The 23589-nt window shown below is 40.5% G+C and overlaps 1 protein-coding gene across 1 annotated transcript in view; it reads left to right on the forward strand.

Annotated features, from left to right (window-relative positions):
• Nucleotides 1–23589, forward strand: part of prex1 (phosphatidylinositol-3,4,5-trisphosphate-dependent Rac exchange factor 1) — a 60531-nt gene that overhangs the window by 16313 nt on the left and 20629 nt on the right. The window contains exons 4-16 of the mRNA XM_088370033.1: nt 1202–1306; nt 4819–4920; nt 5424–5585; nt 8664–8797; nt 9059–9174; nt 10467–10616; nt 13655–13802; nt 17916–18016; nt 19565–19668; nt 19935–19984; nt 20557–20632; nt 20859–20931; nt 23313–23458. Coding sequence (XP_088226159.1) covers nt 1202–1306; nt 4819–4920; nt 5424–5585; nt 8664–8797; nt 9059–9174; nt 10467–10616; nt 13655–13802; nt 17916–18016; nt 19565–19668; nt 19935–19984; nt 20557–20632; nt 20859–20931; nt 23313–23458 — 1467 coding nt within the window. The remainder of the gene's footprint in view (nt 1–1201; nt 1307–4818; nt 4921–5423; nt 5586–8663; nt 8798–9058; nt 9175–10466; nt 10617–13654; nt 13803–17915; nt 18017–19564; nt 19669–19934; nt 19985–20556; nt 20633–20858; nt 20932–23312; nt 23459–23589) is intronic.

The following is a 23589-nucleotide window of genomic DNA, read 5'->3' on the forward strand; positions in this document are numbered from 1 at the left end:
AAAGCGTTTCATCCTTGAAGCGCCTTTATCGTTCTCGCACAGTTATTGTTACTTCAGGTTAGTTTTTTTTAGCTGCATCAAAAACTAGTTTTTGGAGTCAAGAAATCATAGTTGAAGACTCTGCCCGTAGGGTAATCCCGCCTCTCCAAAGTCCAAAAAGTAATTGCATGTTGGACGCGAAATCTGAGGCGTCAATATTTGCTCAATCTGGGCGTCTCTTCTGCGAGTCCTCCAACACTCACGTCATTATACGTTCTTAACTACAGCCATTATGCTTTCACTTCTCAGAGCGTGACACAAACTTCTCGTTTTGCTTTAGGAAAAACATTCCAGTGAAGAAGAATTTAAATAAAGCTTTACGTTTATCAAAGACTTGGGGAGCTATTCTGAGCACAAGTGGTGTCTTTCACCATCGTTCAGCATAGTCAATTGAAAGGCACTACTTGCGGCGACTGTTTGTTGACGTCCAAGGACAGAAAATCCTTCAGGTCGGTTTAGTCGTAAGCATACATACTTAGCTGCAAAGGCACTTATCCAAGAAAAGGTTTCTCTGCTGATTATGATTGAGAGTGCAAATGATTATTGCAGATTGAGTGATGTCACAATTTATTTGGTACATAGCAAGTCAAACCCATGATTTATTTGGCACAGTTTTTAATCCTGAATGCCATTTTTGAAACAACCCACTAATATTTGTCCGGACCTGTGGTTGAGGGTTGGAGCACAGAGCGGGACTCAAACTCGCTTTGTCTGTGTGAAAGGCACCAAACCACTACACAACCAAAGCATATTTTAAAATTTACCCAAATATAGGTCCAGCCCCAAATTGTATGATTGCAGATTCTGCTGCCTTGATATCCAAATAATTATAGTGACATATATTTGCGGACCATGTGCAGTTAGTACTCATAGTATCCCATTGTAGGGATTGGAGCTAACTTTAGGTACATAACAAGGACTCACAACAGAAGGCAGACGAGGTCAATTGTGGCCTCAATGGTGTCTCTGCGTCGTGTGCCCAATGCTATGTGAATAATGAATGATAAACGAGAGGCCAATGTATCACTTTACACATGAAAAACAGGACATAAAAAGAAGTTTGTTCGAGGTAGGCCATTTACAAGACAATGTGTCATTATTAATTGGCAAAAAGGTGTAAGATCTGTCATCCCTATTGTGTATTTTTTCTTCTATTTTGCAGAGGGAGAGTTTCTCAGTTTACGGCGAGTACTGTAGCAACCATGAGAAGGCTTTGCGGCTCCTCATGGAGCTAAACAAGATACCCCACATCAGGACTTTCCTCCTGGTGAGTAGCCAGTTTTACCCTCTTTAACTGCACTGTGTATCTTTTATGAGTAATATGTTCCTTAATGGTGCTTGTCCTTACATTTGTTCCCAATTTGTTCCCACCCACTCCCATCATCATCGTCTGTCTCTCCAAATCTCCCTCTCATATATTTCTTCTAATATCATCTCCCTCCTCTTTTTTCCTCTCATTATGTCAACCCCATTTCCATGTTTTAACACTTGCATAAAGAGACTGAGACCATAGCAGGGTCCTAGGGGTTCTTCCTGCTTGGACAGGATGCAACTGCCATCAAGGTCACTTTTGTGTGATACTCTTGTAGTGTTTCCGCTGCCAGCTGTTTCCATGTTTTGACACCCCGAACGCCGGGCCTCAGACAATAAGCTCAAAGCGGTGAGCAGGATTTGCAGAGGAAATTTTCTGCAGACTTGTAGGGACTGAGCAGATAGGGAGGGCGGGGGTCAGCCAGCTGCGTATTGCTGGCAGCCGGGATGGGATTGGTAGAATGAGCCGATGTACACGAGTTTGTTGTTTCCAGATGGTTGCGACTGTGGCTTTCTTCTGACCCGTAAGTCTGGAAACAGAGTAACAATGTTGGTGTTGACTTTGGAATTACTGATCAGTCTTTGTTGCGGCTAAGTGATCCTCCATTTAGGTTCATCAAATTACTTCACATCATTCGTATGTAGTATGTGTGCCAGATTGAGGTCGGAGGATGCCACTGGCTTGGTCTTGCAAGCTTCAGCAAAACAGAAACATTGTCACAGAGTCAAACGAACAAGATACAAGTTGAATTCCGCTATTTGGTATTTCACCAGCATTTTTGACAAAACACGTGGTCATAACAAAGTTGCATAACATTTTTTAATATGTCAACAACTAAATTCCAAGCAGCAACAGTTTAAGAGTTCAGGCATTTGGAATTTTCTTTGCTTTTTAGTTGAATGTTTCTTTTGTGACACCTATCCCAAAAGAACATTTTGGAATACATTTCCAAGCAGTGTTTTCATGTGTTTTAGTTAAGGTTGAGTGGTTTTTCTTTTACAGTGTCAGGTCATTCTCTGCAGTGTTAAATTCCCTTGTCATTTTCCTTCTCTGAAAGTGAGGATATTCATGCAAATTGGAAACCGAGCGTCTGGAATTTAAAAAAAATTGTAAAAATTGAATGTTAATTAGTTTGGAGGAGAAGAAGAGAAGTTAAAAGCAGAAAAGGAGGTCAGAGTGAAGAACCAAAGAAGAAATGGGGGAGTTCTAGCTTTAGGCTGGCAGATTATAAACAAGTAGAAAAAAAAAAGAGCGAAGCGGTGCACTTGATTGGATTTAGAAAGTGGGGTGTTCAATAGAGATAGATCGTCTGCGTGAGTGTGTGTGCGTGCGGTGGGGGTTTTTAAGGAATTTATTCACCCGCACAAAGGCTGCACAACCACCAATTTAAATCAGTTGGCTTCAGTTCAAAGCAGAGGAAATGTATAGTGCCAATTTATATTTTCATATATATATATATATATATATATATATATATATATATATATATATATATATATATATATATATATAGACATCCATATACAAAAGAACTTTCAACAAACAAGTACTTTGAAGACGCAAAAGGAAAAATCTTCAACAGAACCAATGTATCGAGCAGCCGTCTGCTTCGACCAGTGGGATTGAGCAAAATTGGGCTAGTCAAGCAATGAACAATACACAATACAAATCAGCAGTGCGAGAAATAACTACATAATAGTAGTAGAGCGAAGCGCTGCACTTGATTGGCTTTGTACCTCTGAGATTAACATTGTCTGACCTCTAATATGTCAATTTTTATGTTGTAATCCTCCCGTAAGAGATTATGGAAGTAGAAATAATCCACTTCAGATTTTCTGATTACCCCTTTTGCCTTACTCTACTTTGTAGTGAGATTACACCTAGAAAAATGAAAGTGTAATGTGACTAGTGGTACAAAAAACACTTCTGAAATGGCATCATGAGGGTGTCAAAATCAGAGCAGCTTGTTGCACCATGGGAAAAACCCCAAACAGTTGAGGCCTATGGCAGGATAACAAAGAGATGATTCAAGACAAGCCTGAGCCAGCCTTAACTACAGTATAAGCTTCACCAAAATGGAAGCTTGCGCTTAAATATAGGGTCTGCCTACCAGACTGAATTGGGAAGAATCTGGAAGAAGGCTCCACCGATGAGGAGCCCGATTACTAAGGGCCTCCTGTTTTTGAGATTCTGGGAGCCACAAGCAGATGTGGTCTCTAGTACCCTACTAGGAAAGACACTACGGGGGTCATTGGAAACATAAGGGGACATTTTGCTTATTCATGTCTGTGTTTGTTTATGTATATGAGCCCCAAGATTGTTTGGTGTCCAGTCCAGGTTGCACTCCGCCTCTTGCTTAAAATCAGATGGCTTAGACCCCAGCAACCGCCACTATCCTAATAAAGATAAGCTGTAACGGAAATTTGGAATGGGAAAATGGTTGATATACTTTTAGTTGTCTTGTCAGCAGCCCAAATCAAACTAAAGATGTGACAGGAGTGGTGGCGGAAGATGACATAAAGGTGCAAAGTGTAAGTCAGAATTTCTGTTAAAGTCATTGTGACAGGATGTTGTGGTTTAGTATAATTTCTAAGAACTTAAGTAATATCAATGCCACTCTACGCACCACAATTTGGTTTAAAAAAACGTTTTTGTAACAATGAAAGTTGCATGACCCAAATTCCTTTTCATTGATAAAAAAATAATTGTTCTATGCATGCTTTTGACCTCGGGCATGGTTAGCGCTGTGTAAACATGAAACAATTTGTGTAGAAAGAAAGGTATTTGGAAAATGCGCCACATCCCTAGCTTTTCTCCTCAACAAGAACAGATTACAGCTCTGTAATCGGCAATGTTACACATTGCTGTTCTGAAATGAAATGAGAACAATTATCATAGGTCATTGGTGAAAGAGAAAGAAGAACAGAAACAAATGCTGCACTGAAGGCTGTGGGGAAAGGGTCCAAGCTCAAAGTTTTCCAGTCAGATGCAAACAAAAAAAGAAATGATTACAATGATTAAAGCTATTTTTTGGGGAGTGAACAACACAGCAACAATACAGATACAGCTTTCCATGTATTTTCCTTATCCACTATAAGCAATGCATTCAGATAGTGAGAAGGAAAAGTTTGTGTTGGTTTGTTTTTAAGTCTGCCACTATTTTTTTCATGAAACGTGGTTGACTCTGCAAGCAGGAACTTTGACATCAGCTGGAGTTTCATTGCATACTTTTCTGGAATCACACTCAAAGTGAAATTGAGAAGTTAAGAATAGTGAATGATCCTACTTCTGCCAATTTGTCCATGTTGAGTGACAACAACGCAACAGCAGACCGCTGACCTGAGATTTATTTGCATATTAGACCATTCCTTACTGTTTTCGGTTTTAAAATTATGAGTGCTACAGAGATCACCTATGCTTCACATTAATTGTATGTTCACTTGCATGCATATTTGCCTCTTCCACAGCACTGTATGCTACTGGGAGGGAAGAAGAGCACAGATATTCCATTAGAGGGCTATCTTCTCACTCCCATCCAGAGGATCTGCAAGTACCCTCTTCTGCTGAAGGTCAAAAGCCACTCAAATCCGAATTACCAATGACTTGCTTTTTTAACATTTCATTTTTAACATTGATATTTACTGTATATCCAACTTTTAATTGTCTGCGCAAAGTGTTAGATACTGTAATTGTCTGGCGTGGTTTGACTGTTGCGTGCAACATTTTGACCAGATGTTGATCATTTACTGTACATGACATGCCATATTCCGTTGAGTTAAGATGTTATCATTGTGCAACACTATATTTCTATTACATTTAAATTGAGTGGTAATTATAATGACAGACATAATGAAGGATATCCATTTTATCTGATGACTTTGCTAAGGTAAGTCAAACCAGCTTTTATTTGAATTTGCTGAAGGAAAATCTGAAATGGAAGATCTTGATAAGAACGTGTCTGGTAGCTATCGAGATACTAATTGTAATTTATGCTGTAGTAATTATTTTCTGCTGACAAAGAGAACGTCTTGTTTCTAAATCTCCTCCGGCTCCTCCCGTTTATCCACCACAGGAGTTACTGAAGCGGACCCCTAAGAAGCATGCTGACTATCCCGCTGTAGAGGAGGCTCTGCAGGCCATGAAGGCGGTCTGCTCCAACATCAATGAGACTAAGCGGCAGATGGAGAAACTGGAAGCCCTGGAACAGCTGCAGTCTCACATTGAAGGCTGGGAGGTGAGACCAAGGACAGCAGAGTGACAGCAGAGTGAGGCCCGAGTGAAAGCGTGACAATTGTAATCAGGTTGGGAAATGTGTGGGGGAAGTGGTGGAAATGAAGACAATTCCCATGGTATGCTTCCCCTTTGACATATTCCTTTTTAAAACATTCCCATTCACACCTGATTCTCACTTGTGTCACTAAAAAGACAGTACAAGGGGTAACTAAAACCACAGCATGATCTGCTGCATTTTAAACTTTGTTCCTAAAGTTTCAGGCCACCCTGGACACAACTGGATGGTCGTGAGACAACGTGGGGGGGTGGCATGGCCAGATGTGACAATCTGTGATTGAGATGGATTCCTGTCAAGATTTTCAAACCGTCCAAAAATTTGCCACGGCAGTTACAGAGCAGTTGACCGAGTAGGCTGTAGTGAAAGGGGGTGGAAGCAACTAAAGCTGGCAGTACGTAATTGGGTGTAGTAAAACGTGGAGGCTGTCTGTAGGAGGACAGAAAGGATATGTATTTCCATGGCATCTTGCACTCTCCACCTACAACTTTTAGATATGCTAGCTTGAAATGGCAACCCACCACCCCAAATGGAGGAGAAAAAGTTGCAGTGGGAAAGTGTTGCCCCACCATAAATTGGTTAATTTTTGTCTCAATCTTTTTGTCCCCAATTAGGTACAAAAGAGGGGAGACAGTTTAGTGCTGAACCACATCATTGAGCTTAGATTAAGGAAAAGAATAAACACATAAACACCCTTCTTCTCACAGGGTTTTGGAAAAAATACATTTGTGATGAGTGGCGGGGTGCAAAATTGCACTCTGAAAGTGAGAACTATTTACAGTAATATAGCAAAATACTGCATCACATACAATTGTGTTGGCAAAGCATTCCAAATGAATGTCACCATGGAAGCTTGTGAACGACTATGCAAAATCGAGCGCTGGACAGATTTTTCATACGATACCTGAAGAGGTCCAAGAATGTTGTAAGAAGTTTTGCATCACTGATAAATAAAACAAGGAGTAGATCACATATTTCTATATAGTGCATACCAACAATAAATACGATCCTAAAGAGTTAATTGCCACCGTAGCCAAGAGCCTGCAGTAGGGGCACGGATGGGGCTTGGGAGCCGAATGAAGGGTCCAGTGCATTTTTCACGCCTCCCTCACCCACCACAACGGAGGCCTTGTCTTAGGAGGCACCACAGGGACAATCCACCTACACAGGGTGCCAAGGGGGATGCCAACAGGCATTCTGCCCAATCAGAAGAGATGGAGGATGCAGAACGCTAGCCTTACCAGAACTTGGGGGTGGTTCTATGAGGGGACCTTTGGAGGGAAGAGAGGCAAAAACAAAAACGGAAGGATGGACCCTGAGAGTGGGCCTCACTAGTACATCCTACTGTGTGCATGCCAAAACCAAACCACCATCTATCTTGAATTTCCTCTCCACAAAAATGTCAACATTTGACCATGATCACAGGTCACTATAAAATAGAAAAACAAAAAAATCCTCTGTAAAGAGGATATGTCAATAAATACTATAGGCCTAATAAAAATCTTTAGATACTCCTGCACTAAAAACTATCCCAATCCATTTTGCTTCTTGTGGATTGTATAAGTCCCAAACTAGCAAACTATTGGAAAATGCAGCTATCTCATTTACATTGCATGCGGGAGCCGTCAAGATGAAGTTGCAGGTAAAATGAGGACACAACAGGGTTTAATTTTTTTATCTTTCAGTGTCTACTCCAAACAGTCACCAACTGGTCTGGCATAAATATACTCTTGACTGTTATTTTTATGTTCTAGGTTGTACTCCTTCGCTGTTGCGTAGCCTAAACAGAATTTGTCTGACAGACAGATTCCCATTTTTCATTGCACGGAAAGCATCTACGTACATGCCCACAATAGCGTCAGCACCCAACAGCATCAAACGGATCATATGATCTTGTGTTTGAACACAGGCATTGTCTTGCTCATCTGAACATCAGCCTGATATACTCAGAAAGACATCCATTCCCCACCAATCCCTAACAGCATTAGTGTCTTGTTTTCTTCTCTCAGTAGACTCTCTTTAGGCTATTCACCTGCAGCCTTAATGGAAGCCCAGTCCACTCGCACCCAATCGGGTCCAGATACATTACACACAAATGCACACACATGCCCACACATTTTAACTCAGTGCAGTTAACATGAGGTTCAATCGATCGTAGTCTGATACACAATCTCAGGCTTAGCCCCAGCCAACCTTCTCAGTGTGTCTCTCTATACTTGTGACTGATGACCTTCCATCATAAAAACATCCCCACGGGACGCAATAACTGACACTTGAGCACAGGCGTGGCCGGTCGAGGGGGTTTCCACGGTGTCCAAACATGAAAGACCGCAGTGTGGTCCAAATCTGATGTAAATGTGCATAGGGTGGTGTCCACACATGGGTGTATTTAGTTCCGGATGATTAACAGTGGAATGAGCCCTTTTACAATGAGTAATGAGACCTGATGAGCTTTCAATTTCAGCGGGCCTTGTTTTGTCTTCTGAATCTAATATGTGAGTTTGTTCTTACAATATAAGGTTAATGGGAGCGCTTGACTTTTTACGATGAGCTCAGTTGTACTTGTTGGTAGTTTAAGATCGGTAATTAGGGCATACATATCTTTCTAAACGCAATTGAAACATTCATTAAAAATATATGTTTGTAACCATTAGTAGTATGACACTTCCACCAACGTGTCACTTTTCTGTGAACGGATGTACTGGTGGATTTAGGGTCCTTTCTAAGTGCAGAATTGAAGGCTTAGTCTCCACCCCCTCCTAAAATGGGATTTATGTTTCCCTGAGGAAAATATAAAGCAAGGTAACCCCCATTGACTATGATGTTTAGTGCATTCCTTGCATTACAGCTGCGGCCTGATGACATTTACATTAAGTGCTGGATGGCCAAGCATATGGTCACAAATTTAGGGATTTGTCCATTAAAATGATTCAATTAAAAACAAAGTGTTTTTTTTCCAGCGTCAAGTCAAACTGTTGGTTGCAAGATGATTCCCATTCATTACATTTTTCTTTTTTCTTTCAGGGGACTAACTTGACGGACATCTGCACAGAGTTGCTGCTTCATGGAAATCTCTTGAAGATCTCAGCGGGGAATATTCAAGAGCGAGTCTTCTTCTTGTTTGACAATCTTTTGGTTTACTGCAAGAGGAAGTCCAGGTGAGAAATAGTCATTGAAGGAAATGACTAATGAGCATTTAGAGAGTCGTTGAGGAGGTTTACTGTACACTCTATCGACCGTGGAACTGAATGGGGGGGGGGGAAACATTTGAACAAATATATTTTTCTTTTCTGCAGGATATGCCCGCTTCTTTTTTGTGAATGTTTGCATGAATGTGCAAGTGTTGCAGACGCTATTTCACTGCCACCAGCGGATGTTTTTCGTGTTGAGTGTAACCACAGCGCTGTCTCATTTCCTAGGGTTTCTGGCAAAAAGTCCACCAAGAGGACCAAGTCTATCAACGGTCCTCTCTATGTGTTCAGGGGCAGAATCAACACGGAGGTGATGGAGGTGGAAAATGTGGAAGATGGAACAGGTTGGTGTTTACTCAGCAATGTTGCATTCAGACTCTCTTACTCTGATTGTGGGCTTGACTGGTTATTCCGTCATTGAAATCTAAGATCTTCATTAAATCACTGTCATGTAACAAATAGAATGGCAGTAAACGTCTTGAACCATCCAGGTTTGGGTAGTAGCATGTTGTATACTTTTATAAACACACTTTCTGTTTATGTAAATTTACTTCCTCTCTCTTTGGTAGTTCCCTTTTTGATGAAATTTAGAATTTTTCACCCCGTAGAGTCATTAAAAATAAAAAATAAACTTCTTTGTTCCTGAATTTGGTCTTTCAGGATTACAATAGGTACTATGAAACTGATACTTGGTGACTGTTTGGGTGGGGTGTTGTCGTTTCACAGAGGATGTTGCACACAACCTCATGCGGAATACGACCCGTTTGATGTCCAATATTCCGTTTAAGGTGTGGTTATAAGTCTGCAGTGCAAACGTTACCTCCAGCTCAGTGAGAAATGTGCATACTGGTTAATGCGGAACGCCAACACCTCATCAGTGGGCTGAATGTGGTTCGCCTATCAGTGCGATTCAGCCGGCACTGTTGTGAAAATGCGTGTGGCGATTTAGAAACACTGTCTTCCTCTCTATCACGTGTTTCCTCTTTCTTTTTTTTTTTTTTTTTCCATTCTCCTCACATAATAAGTGTTTAGACTATTTGCGAAATCTTATCTGCTAAGATATTAACTGCTTACATATCTGGCCTAAATAGGTAACAGATAACTAGTTCCAGAGTTGAATAAGATAAGGCCGAGTATTCTAGTTTCAGAAGGAAAGTTTTAGCTTCTAAGGTAAAAGTTAAAAATGCTCCTAAGGGCTCCTAAACGTGACCAGATGTCAACGTTTCTATTGATTTCCACCAGAAGCAAAACGCTCCCCCAGTGTATGTGCACACCCAAGCCGACATTTGCTTCTCCCAATACTACTGGAGCTACTCCCTACTGGGCTTCAAGTATGTCAAGTATTTATGTGACTTCTGCCCATGAGGCTAATGTAGCCCATTACCGGAGGCCATTAATTATTTAGATTACTGTATATACTGTAAACGCCACTGTTTAGTGCATGGCACTTATCCGAAAATCAAATCATCTTGGTTACAACATTCCAGTCAGTGAAGGGAGCAGTAAAATTTGCGTTTGTATTCTTATTTGTTGTCTTGATTTGCTTTGGTTTGTTGTTAAAGGACCATCATTTTTGTTAGTTTGATTCATTCAACTTGTATTTCTAAATGTGTGGGTTTTTATTCCCCTTCCACAGCGGATTATCACAGCAACAACTACACTGTGACCAATGGCTGGAAAATCCACAACACAGCGAAAAACAAGTGGTTTGTCTGCATGGCCAAAACAGCGGAGGATAAGCAGAAGTGGCTGGATGCCATCTTGAGGGAGAGAGAGCAGAGAGAGAGTGAGTAACCTTTTGCAGAAAGTCGCTGGCGGAAGAAAAAAAGAAACTTTTTCATGAGACTCACTAAAATATCATTATGGACAATGCAGTGCAGTCAACTTTGGGGAAGGCCTTTTGCTCCCTCAGGTGACAAATTAATGACTGGATGTAATTTTGTCCTGAAATATCAATGTTGCGTCCTGTGGTGGTGTTCCACCTTGAACATGAGTTTTGGAAAGAAATATGATGCTTTAAGGTGGCATGACATTTTGCTTCAGCCAAAATTAAATGTCCAGTATTGCATGTTACATGGTTGAATAAGCTACCTGGCCAATCCTAGCTTTCATCAAATTACCATTAAGGTACTGAAAATAGTTTGTGCTTTTAGTTTGTTTGGATACAAAGAAGTAGGTCAAACATTCAGTTTTGTGGAAAGATCAAAATGTTAGTCTCCTTCAGGATTGACGGAACAAAAACAGATTTGAGTTTGACCATGTAACCTGCTTTTGTCACCCTAAATTGTGTTTACGCTGTCATTTTCATCCGTCCTTTGCCTTAAAAAGTGTTTCCACCTGTGTGTTGCGGGCCATCTGTCGTGATAATATTGTGTGTATTACACACTGTGAATGGCTATAACCAGATCCGTCGTGCAACATAAAAGGCCACCCGATAGTATTGATGGCTTTAAAAAAAAAAATACAAAATCTGATTGTTTGGATGAGATTTGGTCAACGGGTCACATTTCACAAGATGGTAAATTTGACTTTGTAATCCGGGCATATGTTGAATAATCACCCACAACAGATTTTAACAACGTCAGATCTGATAGTGTGATGAATACGCACACAGGAGTGTGCAGCAGCTTGCGGTGTTAGATTACGAGCCGGCGGAAACTGACCTGAGGCTAACAGATGCCCGATCGGTCACAGCGCCCCGTTTCCACTCGCGCGTCCCTTTTGACAGTGTTCACTTCTCACTGTCGGCTTACCTTTCTGTGAGCCTTTTTATTTTGGTCTTTCATTCTAAGGTTTGCTTCAACAAAGCCTGACATTTCACCTGATACATCTTGTGTGTTTTTACTGCGCTCGCACGTGGCTGCAATCAATCGTTCTAAAAGAGCACAATTGTTTAGGAACTGTGAGCCAGCCACATTACATTACCTGTATTTATGACAATTCATGCAGCAACCTCCCCACCACACACACACACACACACACACACACACACACACACACACACAATTAAATTATTTTCGTAACATTATCCCAAACAAACGTGTCTGATTCTACTAATTATGGTGCCTGACGTTCTGAAGTATATCCCACTGAATTCTCGTGAGAACAGCCTCCTTATATAATGTGATTAGGTCATGCTGGTAAGTGAAAGATGACAAACAGCAGCTCAAGACAAACTATGGCAGCTGGACAAGAAGCTGAGAGGTCTCTGCACTGAAAAGACCCCCGTGTGTTGCTCAATAACAGTCATTGTTCTTCAGCTGCTGTCACACGTAACAGAACCCAGCATCCATCACGGTCCGTCAGTACAACCACCTAAGACTTTTTATTCATTCTTTTTGTCCTTCTTATCTTAAAATCTTATCTTAACAGCTCTGGGAAATTCAGCTTTAAGAACCCCCAAAAAGTTTGAGTTTCCACCCTTATAATTATTTATTTAATTGTTAATTTTTCTTCACTTGATTGGGGTGCTTCTACTGTAATCGTGAGTTTTCAAGTTGTCTTAACACACAATTGAAATACTAATTTGGTCCTTTTTTTCACAAAGGTCGTCATGCATAAATACATTTAATTTCACGCTGCAAACTGAAAAGTAAGCAGGATGAAACACTGGTGAAATTTAGTTCTGCATTACAGCACTTCTTTAAATATTATTAACACTGGGATTGAGGCTAAAAAAACGAGCTACCCTGGGAAAATATTTGTGTTACTATTTATATTCACTGGAACCTCAGAAGTACAACTCAGTTCATAACTGTTGCTGGTAGATATGTTCAGATTTTGACAAAGGCATCAGAATGATGATATTCATGTTGTGTTGGATGTGCCCTCTGAATAGACTTGAGTTGCTTTTTGAGTCTCAGGCTTATGGTGAGCAAATGACAGACAATTTCACAATGCGGTTCAGAAGTTCACCAAAACCCACAAGGAAGGAGGTCCAAAAATGGAGGGGCAGCGCAACTCACAATAGGCCCTCACAGTGCATTCTTTGCTGTATACAAGCCATGCAATCACATCAACACAAAAACAAGATCCCAATCACAATGCCCTCCTCAACCTTGTCTCAAGAAATAGCTTGCTCAGTCGGAACCACCATCTGGGATTGTTCTTATTTTTATTATTTTTTTTTTTTTGTCAAGATGAAAGTTTGGCATGGTATCAATACAAACGGCTGGGAAGTTCAGATGTGCTTGTTTCTTCAAATAGACCCAAGACCTGCTTTGTTCGTTGCTTTGAGGAAGGCTGTCTGAAATACGGTAGTACGGCAGGCAATGGGTTGCTCAAAGTGCAATTTACACCAATGTAGCGCATACGTCTGTTAATTGGATTTGATGCTAACTATAGTTGAGCCATAACCAAAAGCCAAAAACCTACATTTACTTAGTATTTTAACATATTTTACCTACTGGCATATTTAACGCTGGGTTCCAACCAGAAATCCTACTTTGAAATCCTGAATCTAGTTTGAAACCCTACTCTGGATAACAAACCCTAGTTTGAAATGCCACATTGATAGCTGACCCCTAGTTTAAAATCCCATTTTTATTAAATGTATCATCAGTTATACAATTCAAATGATTTACTTCAATATAAAACCACAACACATACACATTTGAACTTTTTAACCTCATTTGTCCTCATCAAATGTGGCCTTTTCCTACCTCTGTCACACTAATGTACCCAAATTGCATGTCAATAATTACGGAAGTGGGATTTTCTATAAAACTTTTGGAAAAGTCTCATCGTACAAAATATGCATTTATTTAATCATCTAATTCTTTTTCTTAATGCTGTGTCATCTTTTCTCTCTGTTACTTCATGTAGGTCTCAAACTCGGAATGGAGCGGGATGCTTATGTGATGATAGCGGAGAAAGGAGAGAAGCTCTATCACATGATGATGACCAAGAGCCGGCACCTCATTAAGGACAGACGCAGGAAGCTCAGCATTGTGCCCAAGTGCTTCATGGGAAAGTGAGTGCAAGAATGCCGCAGTGCTTTTCACAAGCACGCTTGTATTCAGTCTTCCTGGAAAGTCTTGGCATGATTTCCTCTGTCTTCCCTACATCCTCTACCTCTGCTTTGGCTTTTTATTCCAAAGCCTTACCTTCATCTCAAGCCAAGTCCTTAGTCCAAGTCTTCCCGAAAAGTGAGGCCAATCTGACATCATGAATAATAACTGGTACCAACCAGACTTTTACCACCAGGAGACCTCAAACTGAGGCGGTCCCTCTTTCATTCGGGTTTTTGTAGCACAAATAAACAAAAAGAGCCTTTTCGAACTTGTCTTGGAGACCGACAAATAAAACTCTGCGAGACTGTTATAACAAGAAAAGTAAATGAAAACCAAAACATGGGCAGGACTGTCTGCAATATGACAACTCTAAATGTCATTGACATTTCATCAACTTTACTGTGATGAGTGCTTACTTGCCTTATTTTTCCAATTTCATTAAAGTTAGCTTGGATTGGCTGCTTTATACACTCCAGACATAGACTTTTTATTTGCATGACTGCATGGGCTGGGCTGTTCCACACAACATAAATCAGGACATAACCCTGTTAAATTTTGAGTTTTGTGCTCAGTCAATGACCTGGTCATTTATAGTCTGCTTCTTTCACCGCAGACAAGTTCCAACTTGGGTGAACCAAAACTAAAATTAGTCAGTATGAACCACTATGTTTTTTGTTGCAAAAAAATAAACCTTATTGATGGAAGAAAAATACAAAATAACAGAAGACATTATAACTAAGTCAATGAAACCACCATTAAAAATGAAACATGGTTAACAGAGGTAAACACAAATAATAACAAAGAATGCAAATATATTCAAGCATAACAGTTTTGAAACTATGGATATATATGGCTGTTGGTAGAATATTATATGAAAGCTCTCTGGTCAAACACATGGTATTCGGGGAGGCTGGCAGGGAACTGATTTATCATGTTGATAGAAAAATCCATTGCAAATATATAGAAATAGACCGGCCGTTCAAGAAAACACCCGAAATTCCTGATGGCCAAGACACCCCTACTATCTAGGGTAAAGAAAGACAATCATAATTCCAACATAAATACAAATGCACAATAGGAATTATGTTTTTAAATGTAGCAGAACCAAATAAGAAAAAGACAAATAAAAAATTGATTGTTGTTTTCCAATCAACAATTTCCTCAGCGGCATCACACGATGTCCTCTGAATACAAATAGCGTAAGTAATTCGTCTGGCTTGTTTGTGAAGCGTAATAAGAACCCTTTCATAGCAGAGCACATACTAGCAAAACATTGGTCTTTGTTGACTTCCAATATGATTTAAAGAACCAGAGTACAATAATATGATTTAATGAGTTGGATCCAAATAAAAGAGAAATAAATATAGTTCTAAAAGAGTGGGATGGTTATGATGGGCCTCTGGCAGCACTCTGCTCTCTCTGCCCTTTAACTGAATGTGCCACCGGTTCCGTTTGTTCCCATCGGGGCCCACTATTTTAAAATTGTGAGTCATAATTATCATGTTCTGCCCGTCCACTTGTATGTCACAGCTCAGCGCCGGCAGTCGCTTTCAATCGAGTTCAAATTGTAATGTTAGTCGACGTGAGCTTTCTCTCCTCCTGCAATCCGTGCTGTCCTCACTTCATCACCGTGTCAAGTGCAGTTGACGAGGGCAACTAGTATCTGCTCTGTGCATTCGTCTTAGTGTCCAATGGGCAGCAGCCGGTGCCTGCACACTTATTTAATTAAATAGAGTGGCCGCTTTGATAACAGCCTGCTGTCCTGATAGCAAAATGTCATCGTCTAACTGATCTTTGTCAGCGTTAATACACATTAACACTGTCCTAGTATTATTTTTTCCCTTTCTTCTTCATGCTAAGAAAACACTTGTGGGGATAAATGAGCATCATGTCCAAATTCCTTTCAGCTTTCATCTGATTGGCACTAGTGTTCATTTTACTCAGTTCATCCTAGAAGGGCGACTGGGTTACTTGTTTTACAGGTTTGTAAAAACAGCAGCAAGCATCGGTTAACTCGGTATACTGTACATTATTGTCCTGAGAATATCAGAACAAAATGCAATATGATCATATTCATGATTGGTTCAAGGCCAAACAACATGCATGGATGAAACGCACCAAGCCATTATCCTTGTCGTCCATCATTCACTGTGTGGTGGTGGAAAGCTTCCTGTGCTTTTTTTACACACGCACACACACACACCATTAGCAATCATGGTCATCATGATAATTTCTATAACAGCACCGTAACCCAAATGAATTTTGCATAGCATCTACACGCACTTGAGTTCGCTGTCAACTTTGATTACTAGTCACCGGCCTTGATGTGAACGTTCACGAACAAAGAGGCACCGCACCGTGTGCTAAAATTGAACGCAAATGCGACAAACGTGGACCCGACAGACATCGGACGCACCTGGCTCTTCCCTGGTCAGAGAAATTAATTATGATCAAGTGCAACTTTTGTGCTCCGGGCTCTCGACAAAGGTTGCCATGGCAGATGGTTCAAGGTGTCCGCTCTCTTCTCTTTCATCCTCGACCTGCATGCACACACTTGCCATAGCAGCTAGGTGTGTTTGTTTTGTGTATACTCACTAAGGGAGCGGCCACATACATTACACCGATGCCTGAAAGCATAATTTAAATGTAAATGCATTAATATTGCCAGCGGCTTCAGCCTCATTATTATTGTATACAAGCACACATACACACATATGTGCATGCATGCGCTCGCGTCCTGAGATCAAGTGATGCAAGCAGACTGAGTCGATTCAAGAATCAAGAGAACAAAATCATTTTTTATTTCCATACATGCCCGGCTGACATTAAATCTAAAGACTACTAATGTAAGTAGTAACAATATCACAGTTTTATATGTGCAACATAGTTTTTTCATTTTATTAAATTATGTCTTAGAAAGACAAATGTTGCGCATACCTTGGTTGTAGTGTTCAGAGTGGATTTTGTGATCCTACTGGATGACACATTAACCTTATCCATGTGCATTTTGATATGCAAATGTGGAACGACCATATACTTCTGCCAAGGATATGTTTTCATTTTGGTGCTGATCACTTTGTTAGTTTACTTTGTGGGTTTGTGGGATGAATTTGATTTTGGCCTTGAGTTGTCAATCACTGTGCACATAGTGTTTATAGCAACAATAATGCACACTCACGTTCACATCTATGGGAAAGTAAAGGTAGCATAGCATATATGTTTCTAGATCCCCAAAATTTCAGTTAAAAGTATGCATGACAGATGCTCTGATTGCTCCCCTAGTTTTCTTATTCTGGTTTGTTTGCACTTTTCTGGGTTTTTACATAGAAGAAAAACGCTGCCTCATATGGGCTGCCCTTCCCATTAGCAGACAAGAGCCATTTAGCGATCAATAGCACAGTCAATAATGCATTGCGCTTGTTGTCATATAGAGACAAAGCTTTAGGCAAAAAGATGCTTACTACTCAAAACATCTTCATCTGCTTTTTCACAGTTAATGCTTGAAGAAATGTTGACAGGATCCAACAGAAACAGTTGGACTCTTTGCGTCCGCTCAGTTTCTTTTGGCGCGGGATGCATCACTGCACCACAAACATTGTTGCGTCTTTACCACCCAAGTGAGCGGTGCTGCTGCTGCCGCATTACTAAAAGTGCTTTTTTCCTCTCACAAATTCAAAGCGCCTCCAGCTGCTACCCTGTCTCCGCTGGAGTCTTAGGAGATGAACTCCCCCACTCCAAATAGTAGAATTCGCTTTGATGGGAAGTCCTGACAGTTAACATGTTGATTTGTTTCAGAAGGCAACGTGTTTAACTGATGAAGTGAGTGGCTTCTAAATGTGTGAATAAAATGACTAAGCAGCTTGCTGAAATGATCCAAATTGATTCACGATCCATAACTGGCAATTGGTGCAATCAGCAGTTGAACTCACGACTCTAATCATTTCTGAAGCCAATACCCCTCCCTCCCTCCCTCCCTAAAATCATCGTCCCACAAGAATCAAAATAAAGCAATACAGTTCTGTGTGAGTTAAAAAAAAATCCATCATTGACTCCTTTCTCTTTGTTTTTCTCAGCGAGTTTGTATCGTGGCTGATCGAGAGCGGAGAGATCAGTAAACCCGACGAAGGGGTCAACCTCGGACAAGCCTTGTTGGAAAATGGCATCATTCACCATGGTGAGATTTCAACACAAGACTGACTTCCTTTCCCTCTTTGTTCTTGCGTTTATTTGTCCATTTTTGTTTTGTCCACACACACCAAAAGCTATTTGCTTAATTTTCATCCTATGTTTTTATTTACTTATCTCCGCCAAGAAACTTGTTTTCATTGCCGTTTTAGTTACAAAGACATTTTAAGCAAATTAATTTTTAAGATATCTTAGGAAAAGGTTGGAACTTGCTAAGGAACCTTTTATGGGGGAAATTCCTTTTTTTGACAATTTCCATAACTTCCTCATGTTTTTGTTGGTGTGTGTGTGTTCGTGTTTGAAAACAATGATCTTTTCTGGGCTGCTAGATGTTCAACCTCGTGACATTCAATTTCGCAGGTGATCTTGAATGTATCTGGGATAGAGGGAGCAATTTTCAGAAGAAAAAAAAAATCAAACATTAATGGCGGTCTGCCCTCACTTAATCATGCATGAGTCGTATTAAAATTCATGCATACGAATGAGGTGGGCACCTATGAAAGTCTGCAATCTGATGCCTATCCAAATTTGGACTGCATTCTCATTTCCCTGCTTCAGTAATTTCACTGACGATATCTAAAATCCAGTTCAAGTGGAGCAGCAGATTTCACCCAAACCTTTCTTTCTTTGCAATTTTCTCGCCACACTGAAGACTTTCTCATGACATTTGCAGCTCCACTACCTGAATAATGCATCAGGCAATGAAAGACAAATAAGCAGCTATAAATAATGTACGAATAAAGTGATCCACATTGGTGCTCAAGGGTCTCCTGTCCAGCCCCCAGTGTTTTTTTTAAGTTTCTCATGGAAAATCCCCCTGAAGTCTACCGTCACTGTGGCTAACCCCCATAGGGAGATGCAGTGATGACATGCTGGCTTCTGTGGCTTTACACTGAGGTTTTGGGGAAGATTCCGGCCTAGCACAGTTGGTGTCAATAAATGAGGTCAAGTAATATGGGTCATGCACGGGTTCAACATTTACAAGGAAGGCACTTAAGATTTTCTCAGCTTTCATCAGCTGTACATTTAGTGGCACCACAACCATAAGAGCTGAACTATTCATCTGACAAACTCTCAAACTCATATTTGACATGTCATAACAACTGTTTTCCCGACACATTCCTTTGGTTTAGATAATGAAAACCAGCAGCATATTTGTCGTGGTGTCTTTAGTGTTGGACTAAGTATTTGTTATTTTCCAGTTTCTGTGATGCATTCAGTGGAAGCGAGAATTAGATTTGAATGCAATAAATTGCTTGGAGGATGTTTATGGAAATTAATAAGTGTCTGCCAAGGTGAACATTTGAGCCCAGTCGTGAATTTATAACTGCGGTTTCCCCTGAAGCTATCGCTTTGCTTCTTAACATTACGTCAGTGGACACCGATTTTCCAATGAGATTTGATCAACAATCCGGTGCAATCCAGAATCTGTTCCAAGATTATACGAAGCAATATTTTCTATATTTTAAAATTCTCAATACTCGTAAGAAAATATTTACACAACACCCTGTCCCCCCCCTCCCGTGTGTCATTTCAGTATCAGACAAGCATCAGTTCAAAAACGAGCAGGTTTTGTACCGTTTCCGCTACGACGACGGCACCTACAAGGCCCGCAGCGAGCTGGAGGACATCATGTCTAAGGTATCCCATTTTTGTCGTCATCCTCTCGCTGTGTACTTTTTTCAAATAAAACATTAACAAGATGATCACTTCTGTGTATCCCTTCTGGCACCCATCTCTGCCCTTTAATCTGATTTGGCAACATTAGGGTTGAGATATGCTCTCTGAAAGACTGGCCTCGGGGCACCTCAGCTAAAAATTTCCGGCGTTGAAGCCATTTATGTGCTTGTTTATGAAAGGTGTGTAATGTTCTCTGAGTCAACGGCCCTGTGGTTCTTCTCTTTAAGGGTGTCAGATTGTACTGCCGCCTTCACAGCCTCCACACGCCCGTCATCAAGTAAGCACCTGCCCTTTTCCTTGCTCACTTTATTTTTCTTTCTAACTGGAGCTTATCTCACTTTGCAAAAGTGAAGTGGCAACCGAGGAGAAGAATGGAAAATCAAAAGTATGCTGCTCATTGAAGCACACATGCAGCCCTTCGTTCTTAATCCGTCTGATTACAGTATTCAGGTTGCGCTGGTGCAGACAAAAAACTTGACGTTCAATAAATCTAAAACATACAGGATGCACATCAACGCATACCAGACAATTTAGTAAAATATACGCACAAACCTTTTAAATACAACATGAAATTGAATTTCTAGACTGCCCTGTATTTGATAGTGGGCCTGTCTACCATGTTTCACACTTTTTGGGGGAAGTTTGAGACCCTACATTGAATATGACACACTAGCCAATTTAATTTCTTACCAAACTAGTATACTAAAGGTAGTTGTAGGAATATGACAAAAAGGAGAACATATCAAATTGACAAAAAATGTGAGGAGTTGTGTTTGTCTTTGGTTTTATTTGGCAAATGCCGACGTTTTGATTGAATGAACATAACTGATTTTACTTTTGTTGCTTTAGGGATAGAGACCATCATTTGAAAACATTTAAATCCGTGGTGCCTGCTTGCAAACTCGTGGATTGGCTCCTCTCACAGGTACTGTTTCAATTTGATCGCCTGTGGCACAGTTGTCAAAATAACAACATGCGTGTGTCAGCTTAAGTGTCTCATTGAATGGAAACTTATTTATCAACACCATCATGATGGGTGCAAAAAAAAAAAACAGTTTTTCCCCGCTGTTTTGTAATCTGCTTTGGACCAAGGTGTGTGAAGATGTAAACCGGTGATGATAGTGAATGACAGTGTATGTCGTGGTTTCCAGGGAGACTGCTCAACACGAGAGGATGCAGTGACGCTGGGTGTTGGTCTCTGCAACAACGGCTTCTTGCATCACGGTCAGTACCTGCTGCCATTTAGTTGGAGTTTGTACTACAAAGCAACTGTAATTAGCAGAAAAGCCACATATTTGCGGGATTGCTTTAGTTTTGTAAGCAATATGCCTACTCTGTAGCGCAATTTTTTTTCTGAAGCAATACATTTTTTTAACATATCATCCAAACCAATATTTCCAAGTACTGCCCCAACCAATGTCACAAAAAATACACACTTAAGTCACAAAGTTTAGTTTTTTTCAGCCTTGAAATGTCTATCCTAAAAAGTCAGAGTTTAAGTAATTTGGTAACTGGCCGTAATTTTGAGCGTGTACAAAAAGACAAGGAAATTTTGCTAAAAAAATGACCCATCATCAAGTGGACGTCAATAGGAAATCAAGAACAGCACAACATTTTGTTTCTACTTGAGGGTGACTACGGCATTTTACACTGAAGACCCACCCACCAAAAACTGACCTCAGAACTGTTTTTGGTCCACTCCCTAATTTTAGGGACGGATGCCTTAAGAAATACCATGCGTCATAAACTCTTTAATCTTTTTGTCCACACTGTGTTAGTGTGCTGGTGTTTCCCTCCCGCCCAGTATGTTGAACATAAAAAGCATTTGTAGTGCATCCTAACCGGAGCTTGTTTAGTTTAGCTACATTGCTGTCTGGGTTGTTCCAGTGAACAATAGCAACTGCCTCAAGGCTCAATATGAGCGTAACCTTCATGATCAAAAGTGTTTGTGTGAATGCCATATAAAGTGTAAGGGCTGCCATTCATTGTTTTTTTAAAAATGATATTTACATTGGCATTGCCTTGTTTCCATTTTTCGTACTGTGTGTGTGATGAGTCTTGGTGAAATAATCAAATTGTGGTACCACCACTCTTTTGATATCGTATTACTTTTATTATATGCCCCCACTTTAGCCCTTTTAAAAACAAACATAATCCAAGCGAATGCTGAAAACGACACGTTCTAAACAAACCTAAAATAAAACTCTAATTGAAGGCAGTGATTCACTCCTTTGTCAAGACAACTCATGTGGCCCAGCCCTGTACTGGAGGAATTCACTCGCAAGTCGTCCTTCCTCAATCTGAATGTTTCCCAAACCGGAGAAATGGTGATTCATTTTCGCAAGTCCAGCAATGTCTCCGCCTCCCCTGATGATTGATGGTTGTAGAGAGGATGCAGCAGTTCGAATACCTGAGCACAGTAATTGATGACAAGTTGATATTTGAGTATCAGGTTGACGCTGTGTGTAAGAAAGTGCCTTATATATTACAATAAATCACAGTTTCTGCATGAAATCCCACTAAGTAATTGTAAGTACTGGCTACACACATACAGGTACATGCATACACGCAGTTACCTTCTATTTTGAAGCGTCATCTTTTCAGGCGTGTCCATTTTTTTTTCTGTTGTCCTTTTTCATAACCTTTTTCTTTCTGCCACTTTCATCTTAGCCAGTACATCTGTTGCCCTTCACCCAATTCTTCATTCCTCTTCTTCTTTGGGTTGACCTTGACTTCCTGCACATCTCCATTTGTGTTGTGGTGCAAAACAGGCAACTAAAAAGCAAAACATTCAGGCGTTGAACTCTGTGTGAAAGCTGCCAGAGCACTTTCGCTTGCACACAATCATCTTCCTCGGCATAACCCTGAACATCCTGATCTTAACTTTCAAGAGAAGACATTGCTATATAAACAAACACGTTGTTGCACTCCCTCCAGTTGAATAATTGTCATTATGACACCATAGCCTCGATGACTCAGAGGAAATAAGACTCACTTTGGTTCGAAGTGGCACAAGACCAACGTCAGCGCGTGTGTGTAATCATTTTATGGAACTCGGGGTGCCAGGTGCTTGTTAAACTTCTCAACAGCTGGGTACCTTTGGCTGATGCACACACAGACACACACGCACACACATAAGCACACACAAATTCTGCTGTAAATTATTGTTTTGACTCATTTGTTTTGTTCTTTTGTGACTCATTTTCATTTGTTTCTATCTCTTCCACTTCAAAGAAAGTACACGATTTGCCTTTGCAAATTAATTAAATTAATCCAGATGTTAGAATCTCAATGCTCGGACAAAAGCCAAAGTTATTAGGCCACAGGCTTACATAGTGAAATATTTTTTGGTCAGACATGTTAAGATCCATAAAAAATTTGAGAGTCTCGCTTGGCATGTCTTGGCAATTGTTATGCAAAAGTACGGTGATGTGCCCATGCTTGTGCACTCAAAGTGAGTGTCATCACTCATCAGTGAAGTACTGCGCAAGTGTCGCTCATGTAAGAGAATACCATAAAATAATACTGTGCTGCAATATGTACTTTCAATAGTCAAGCAGAGGACTGTTTTCTCTCATCATTTGATTTTGTGATCCGTCCTACAGTTTTGGAGAAGAGCGAGTTCAAAGACGAGTCTCAGTTCTTCCGCTTCTATGCGGACGAGGAAACAGAAGGAACCAGCTCAAAAAGCAAACAGCTCCAGCGGAATGACTTCAAACTCATTGAAAACATCTTGGTGAAGTCTCTGGTGGTGAGTTTTCAAATATGTGTGGGGCAAAGTACACCCAAAAATAAGGAAAGAAACAGTCCTGCCTGGACCATTCAGTACTGTAGAATACATTAGTTGGTCTCTTTCAACATTAATGTAGCTTCTTGTTGCTA

Source organism: Syngnathus floridae, chromosome 2 (genome assembly GCF_059516105.1).
Source record: "Syngnathus floridae isolate MCC-2025c chromosome 2, RoL_Sflo_1.0, whole genome shotgun sequence".
Taxonomy (NCBI): Eukaryota; Metazoa; Chordata; class Actinopteri; order Syngnathiformes; family Syngnathidae; genus Syngnathus; species Syngnathus floridae.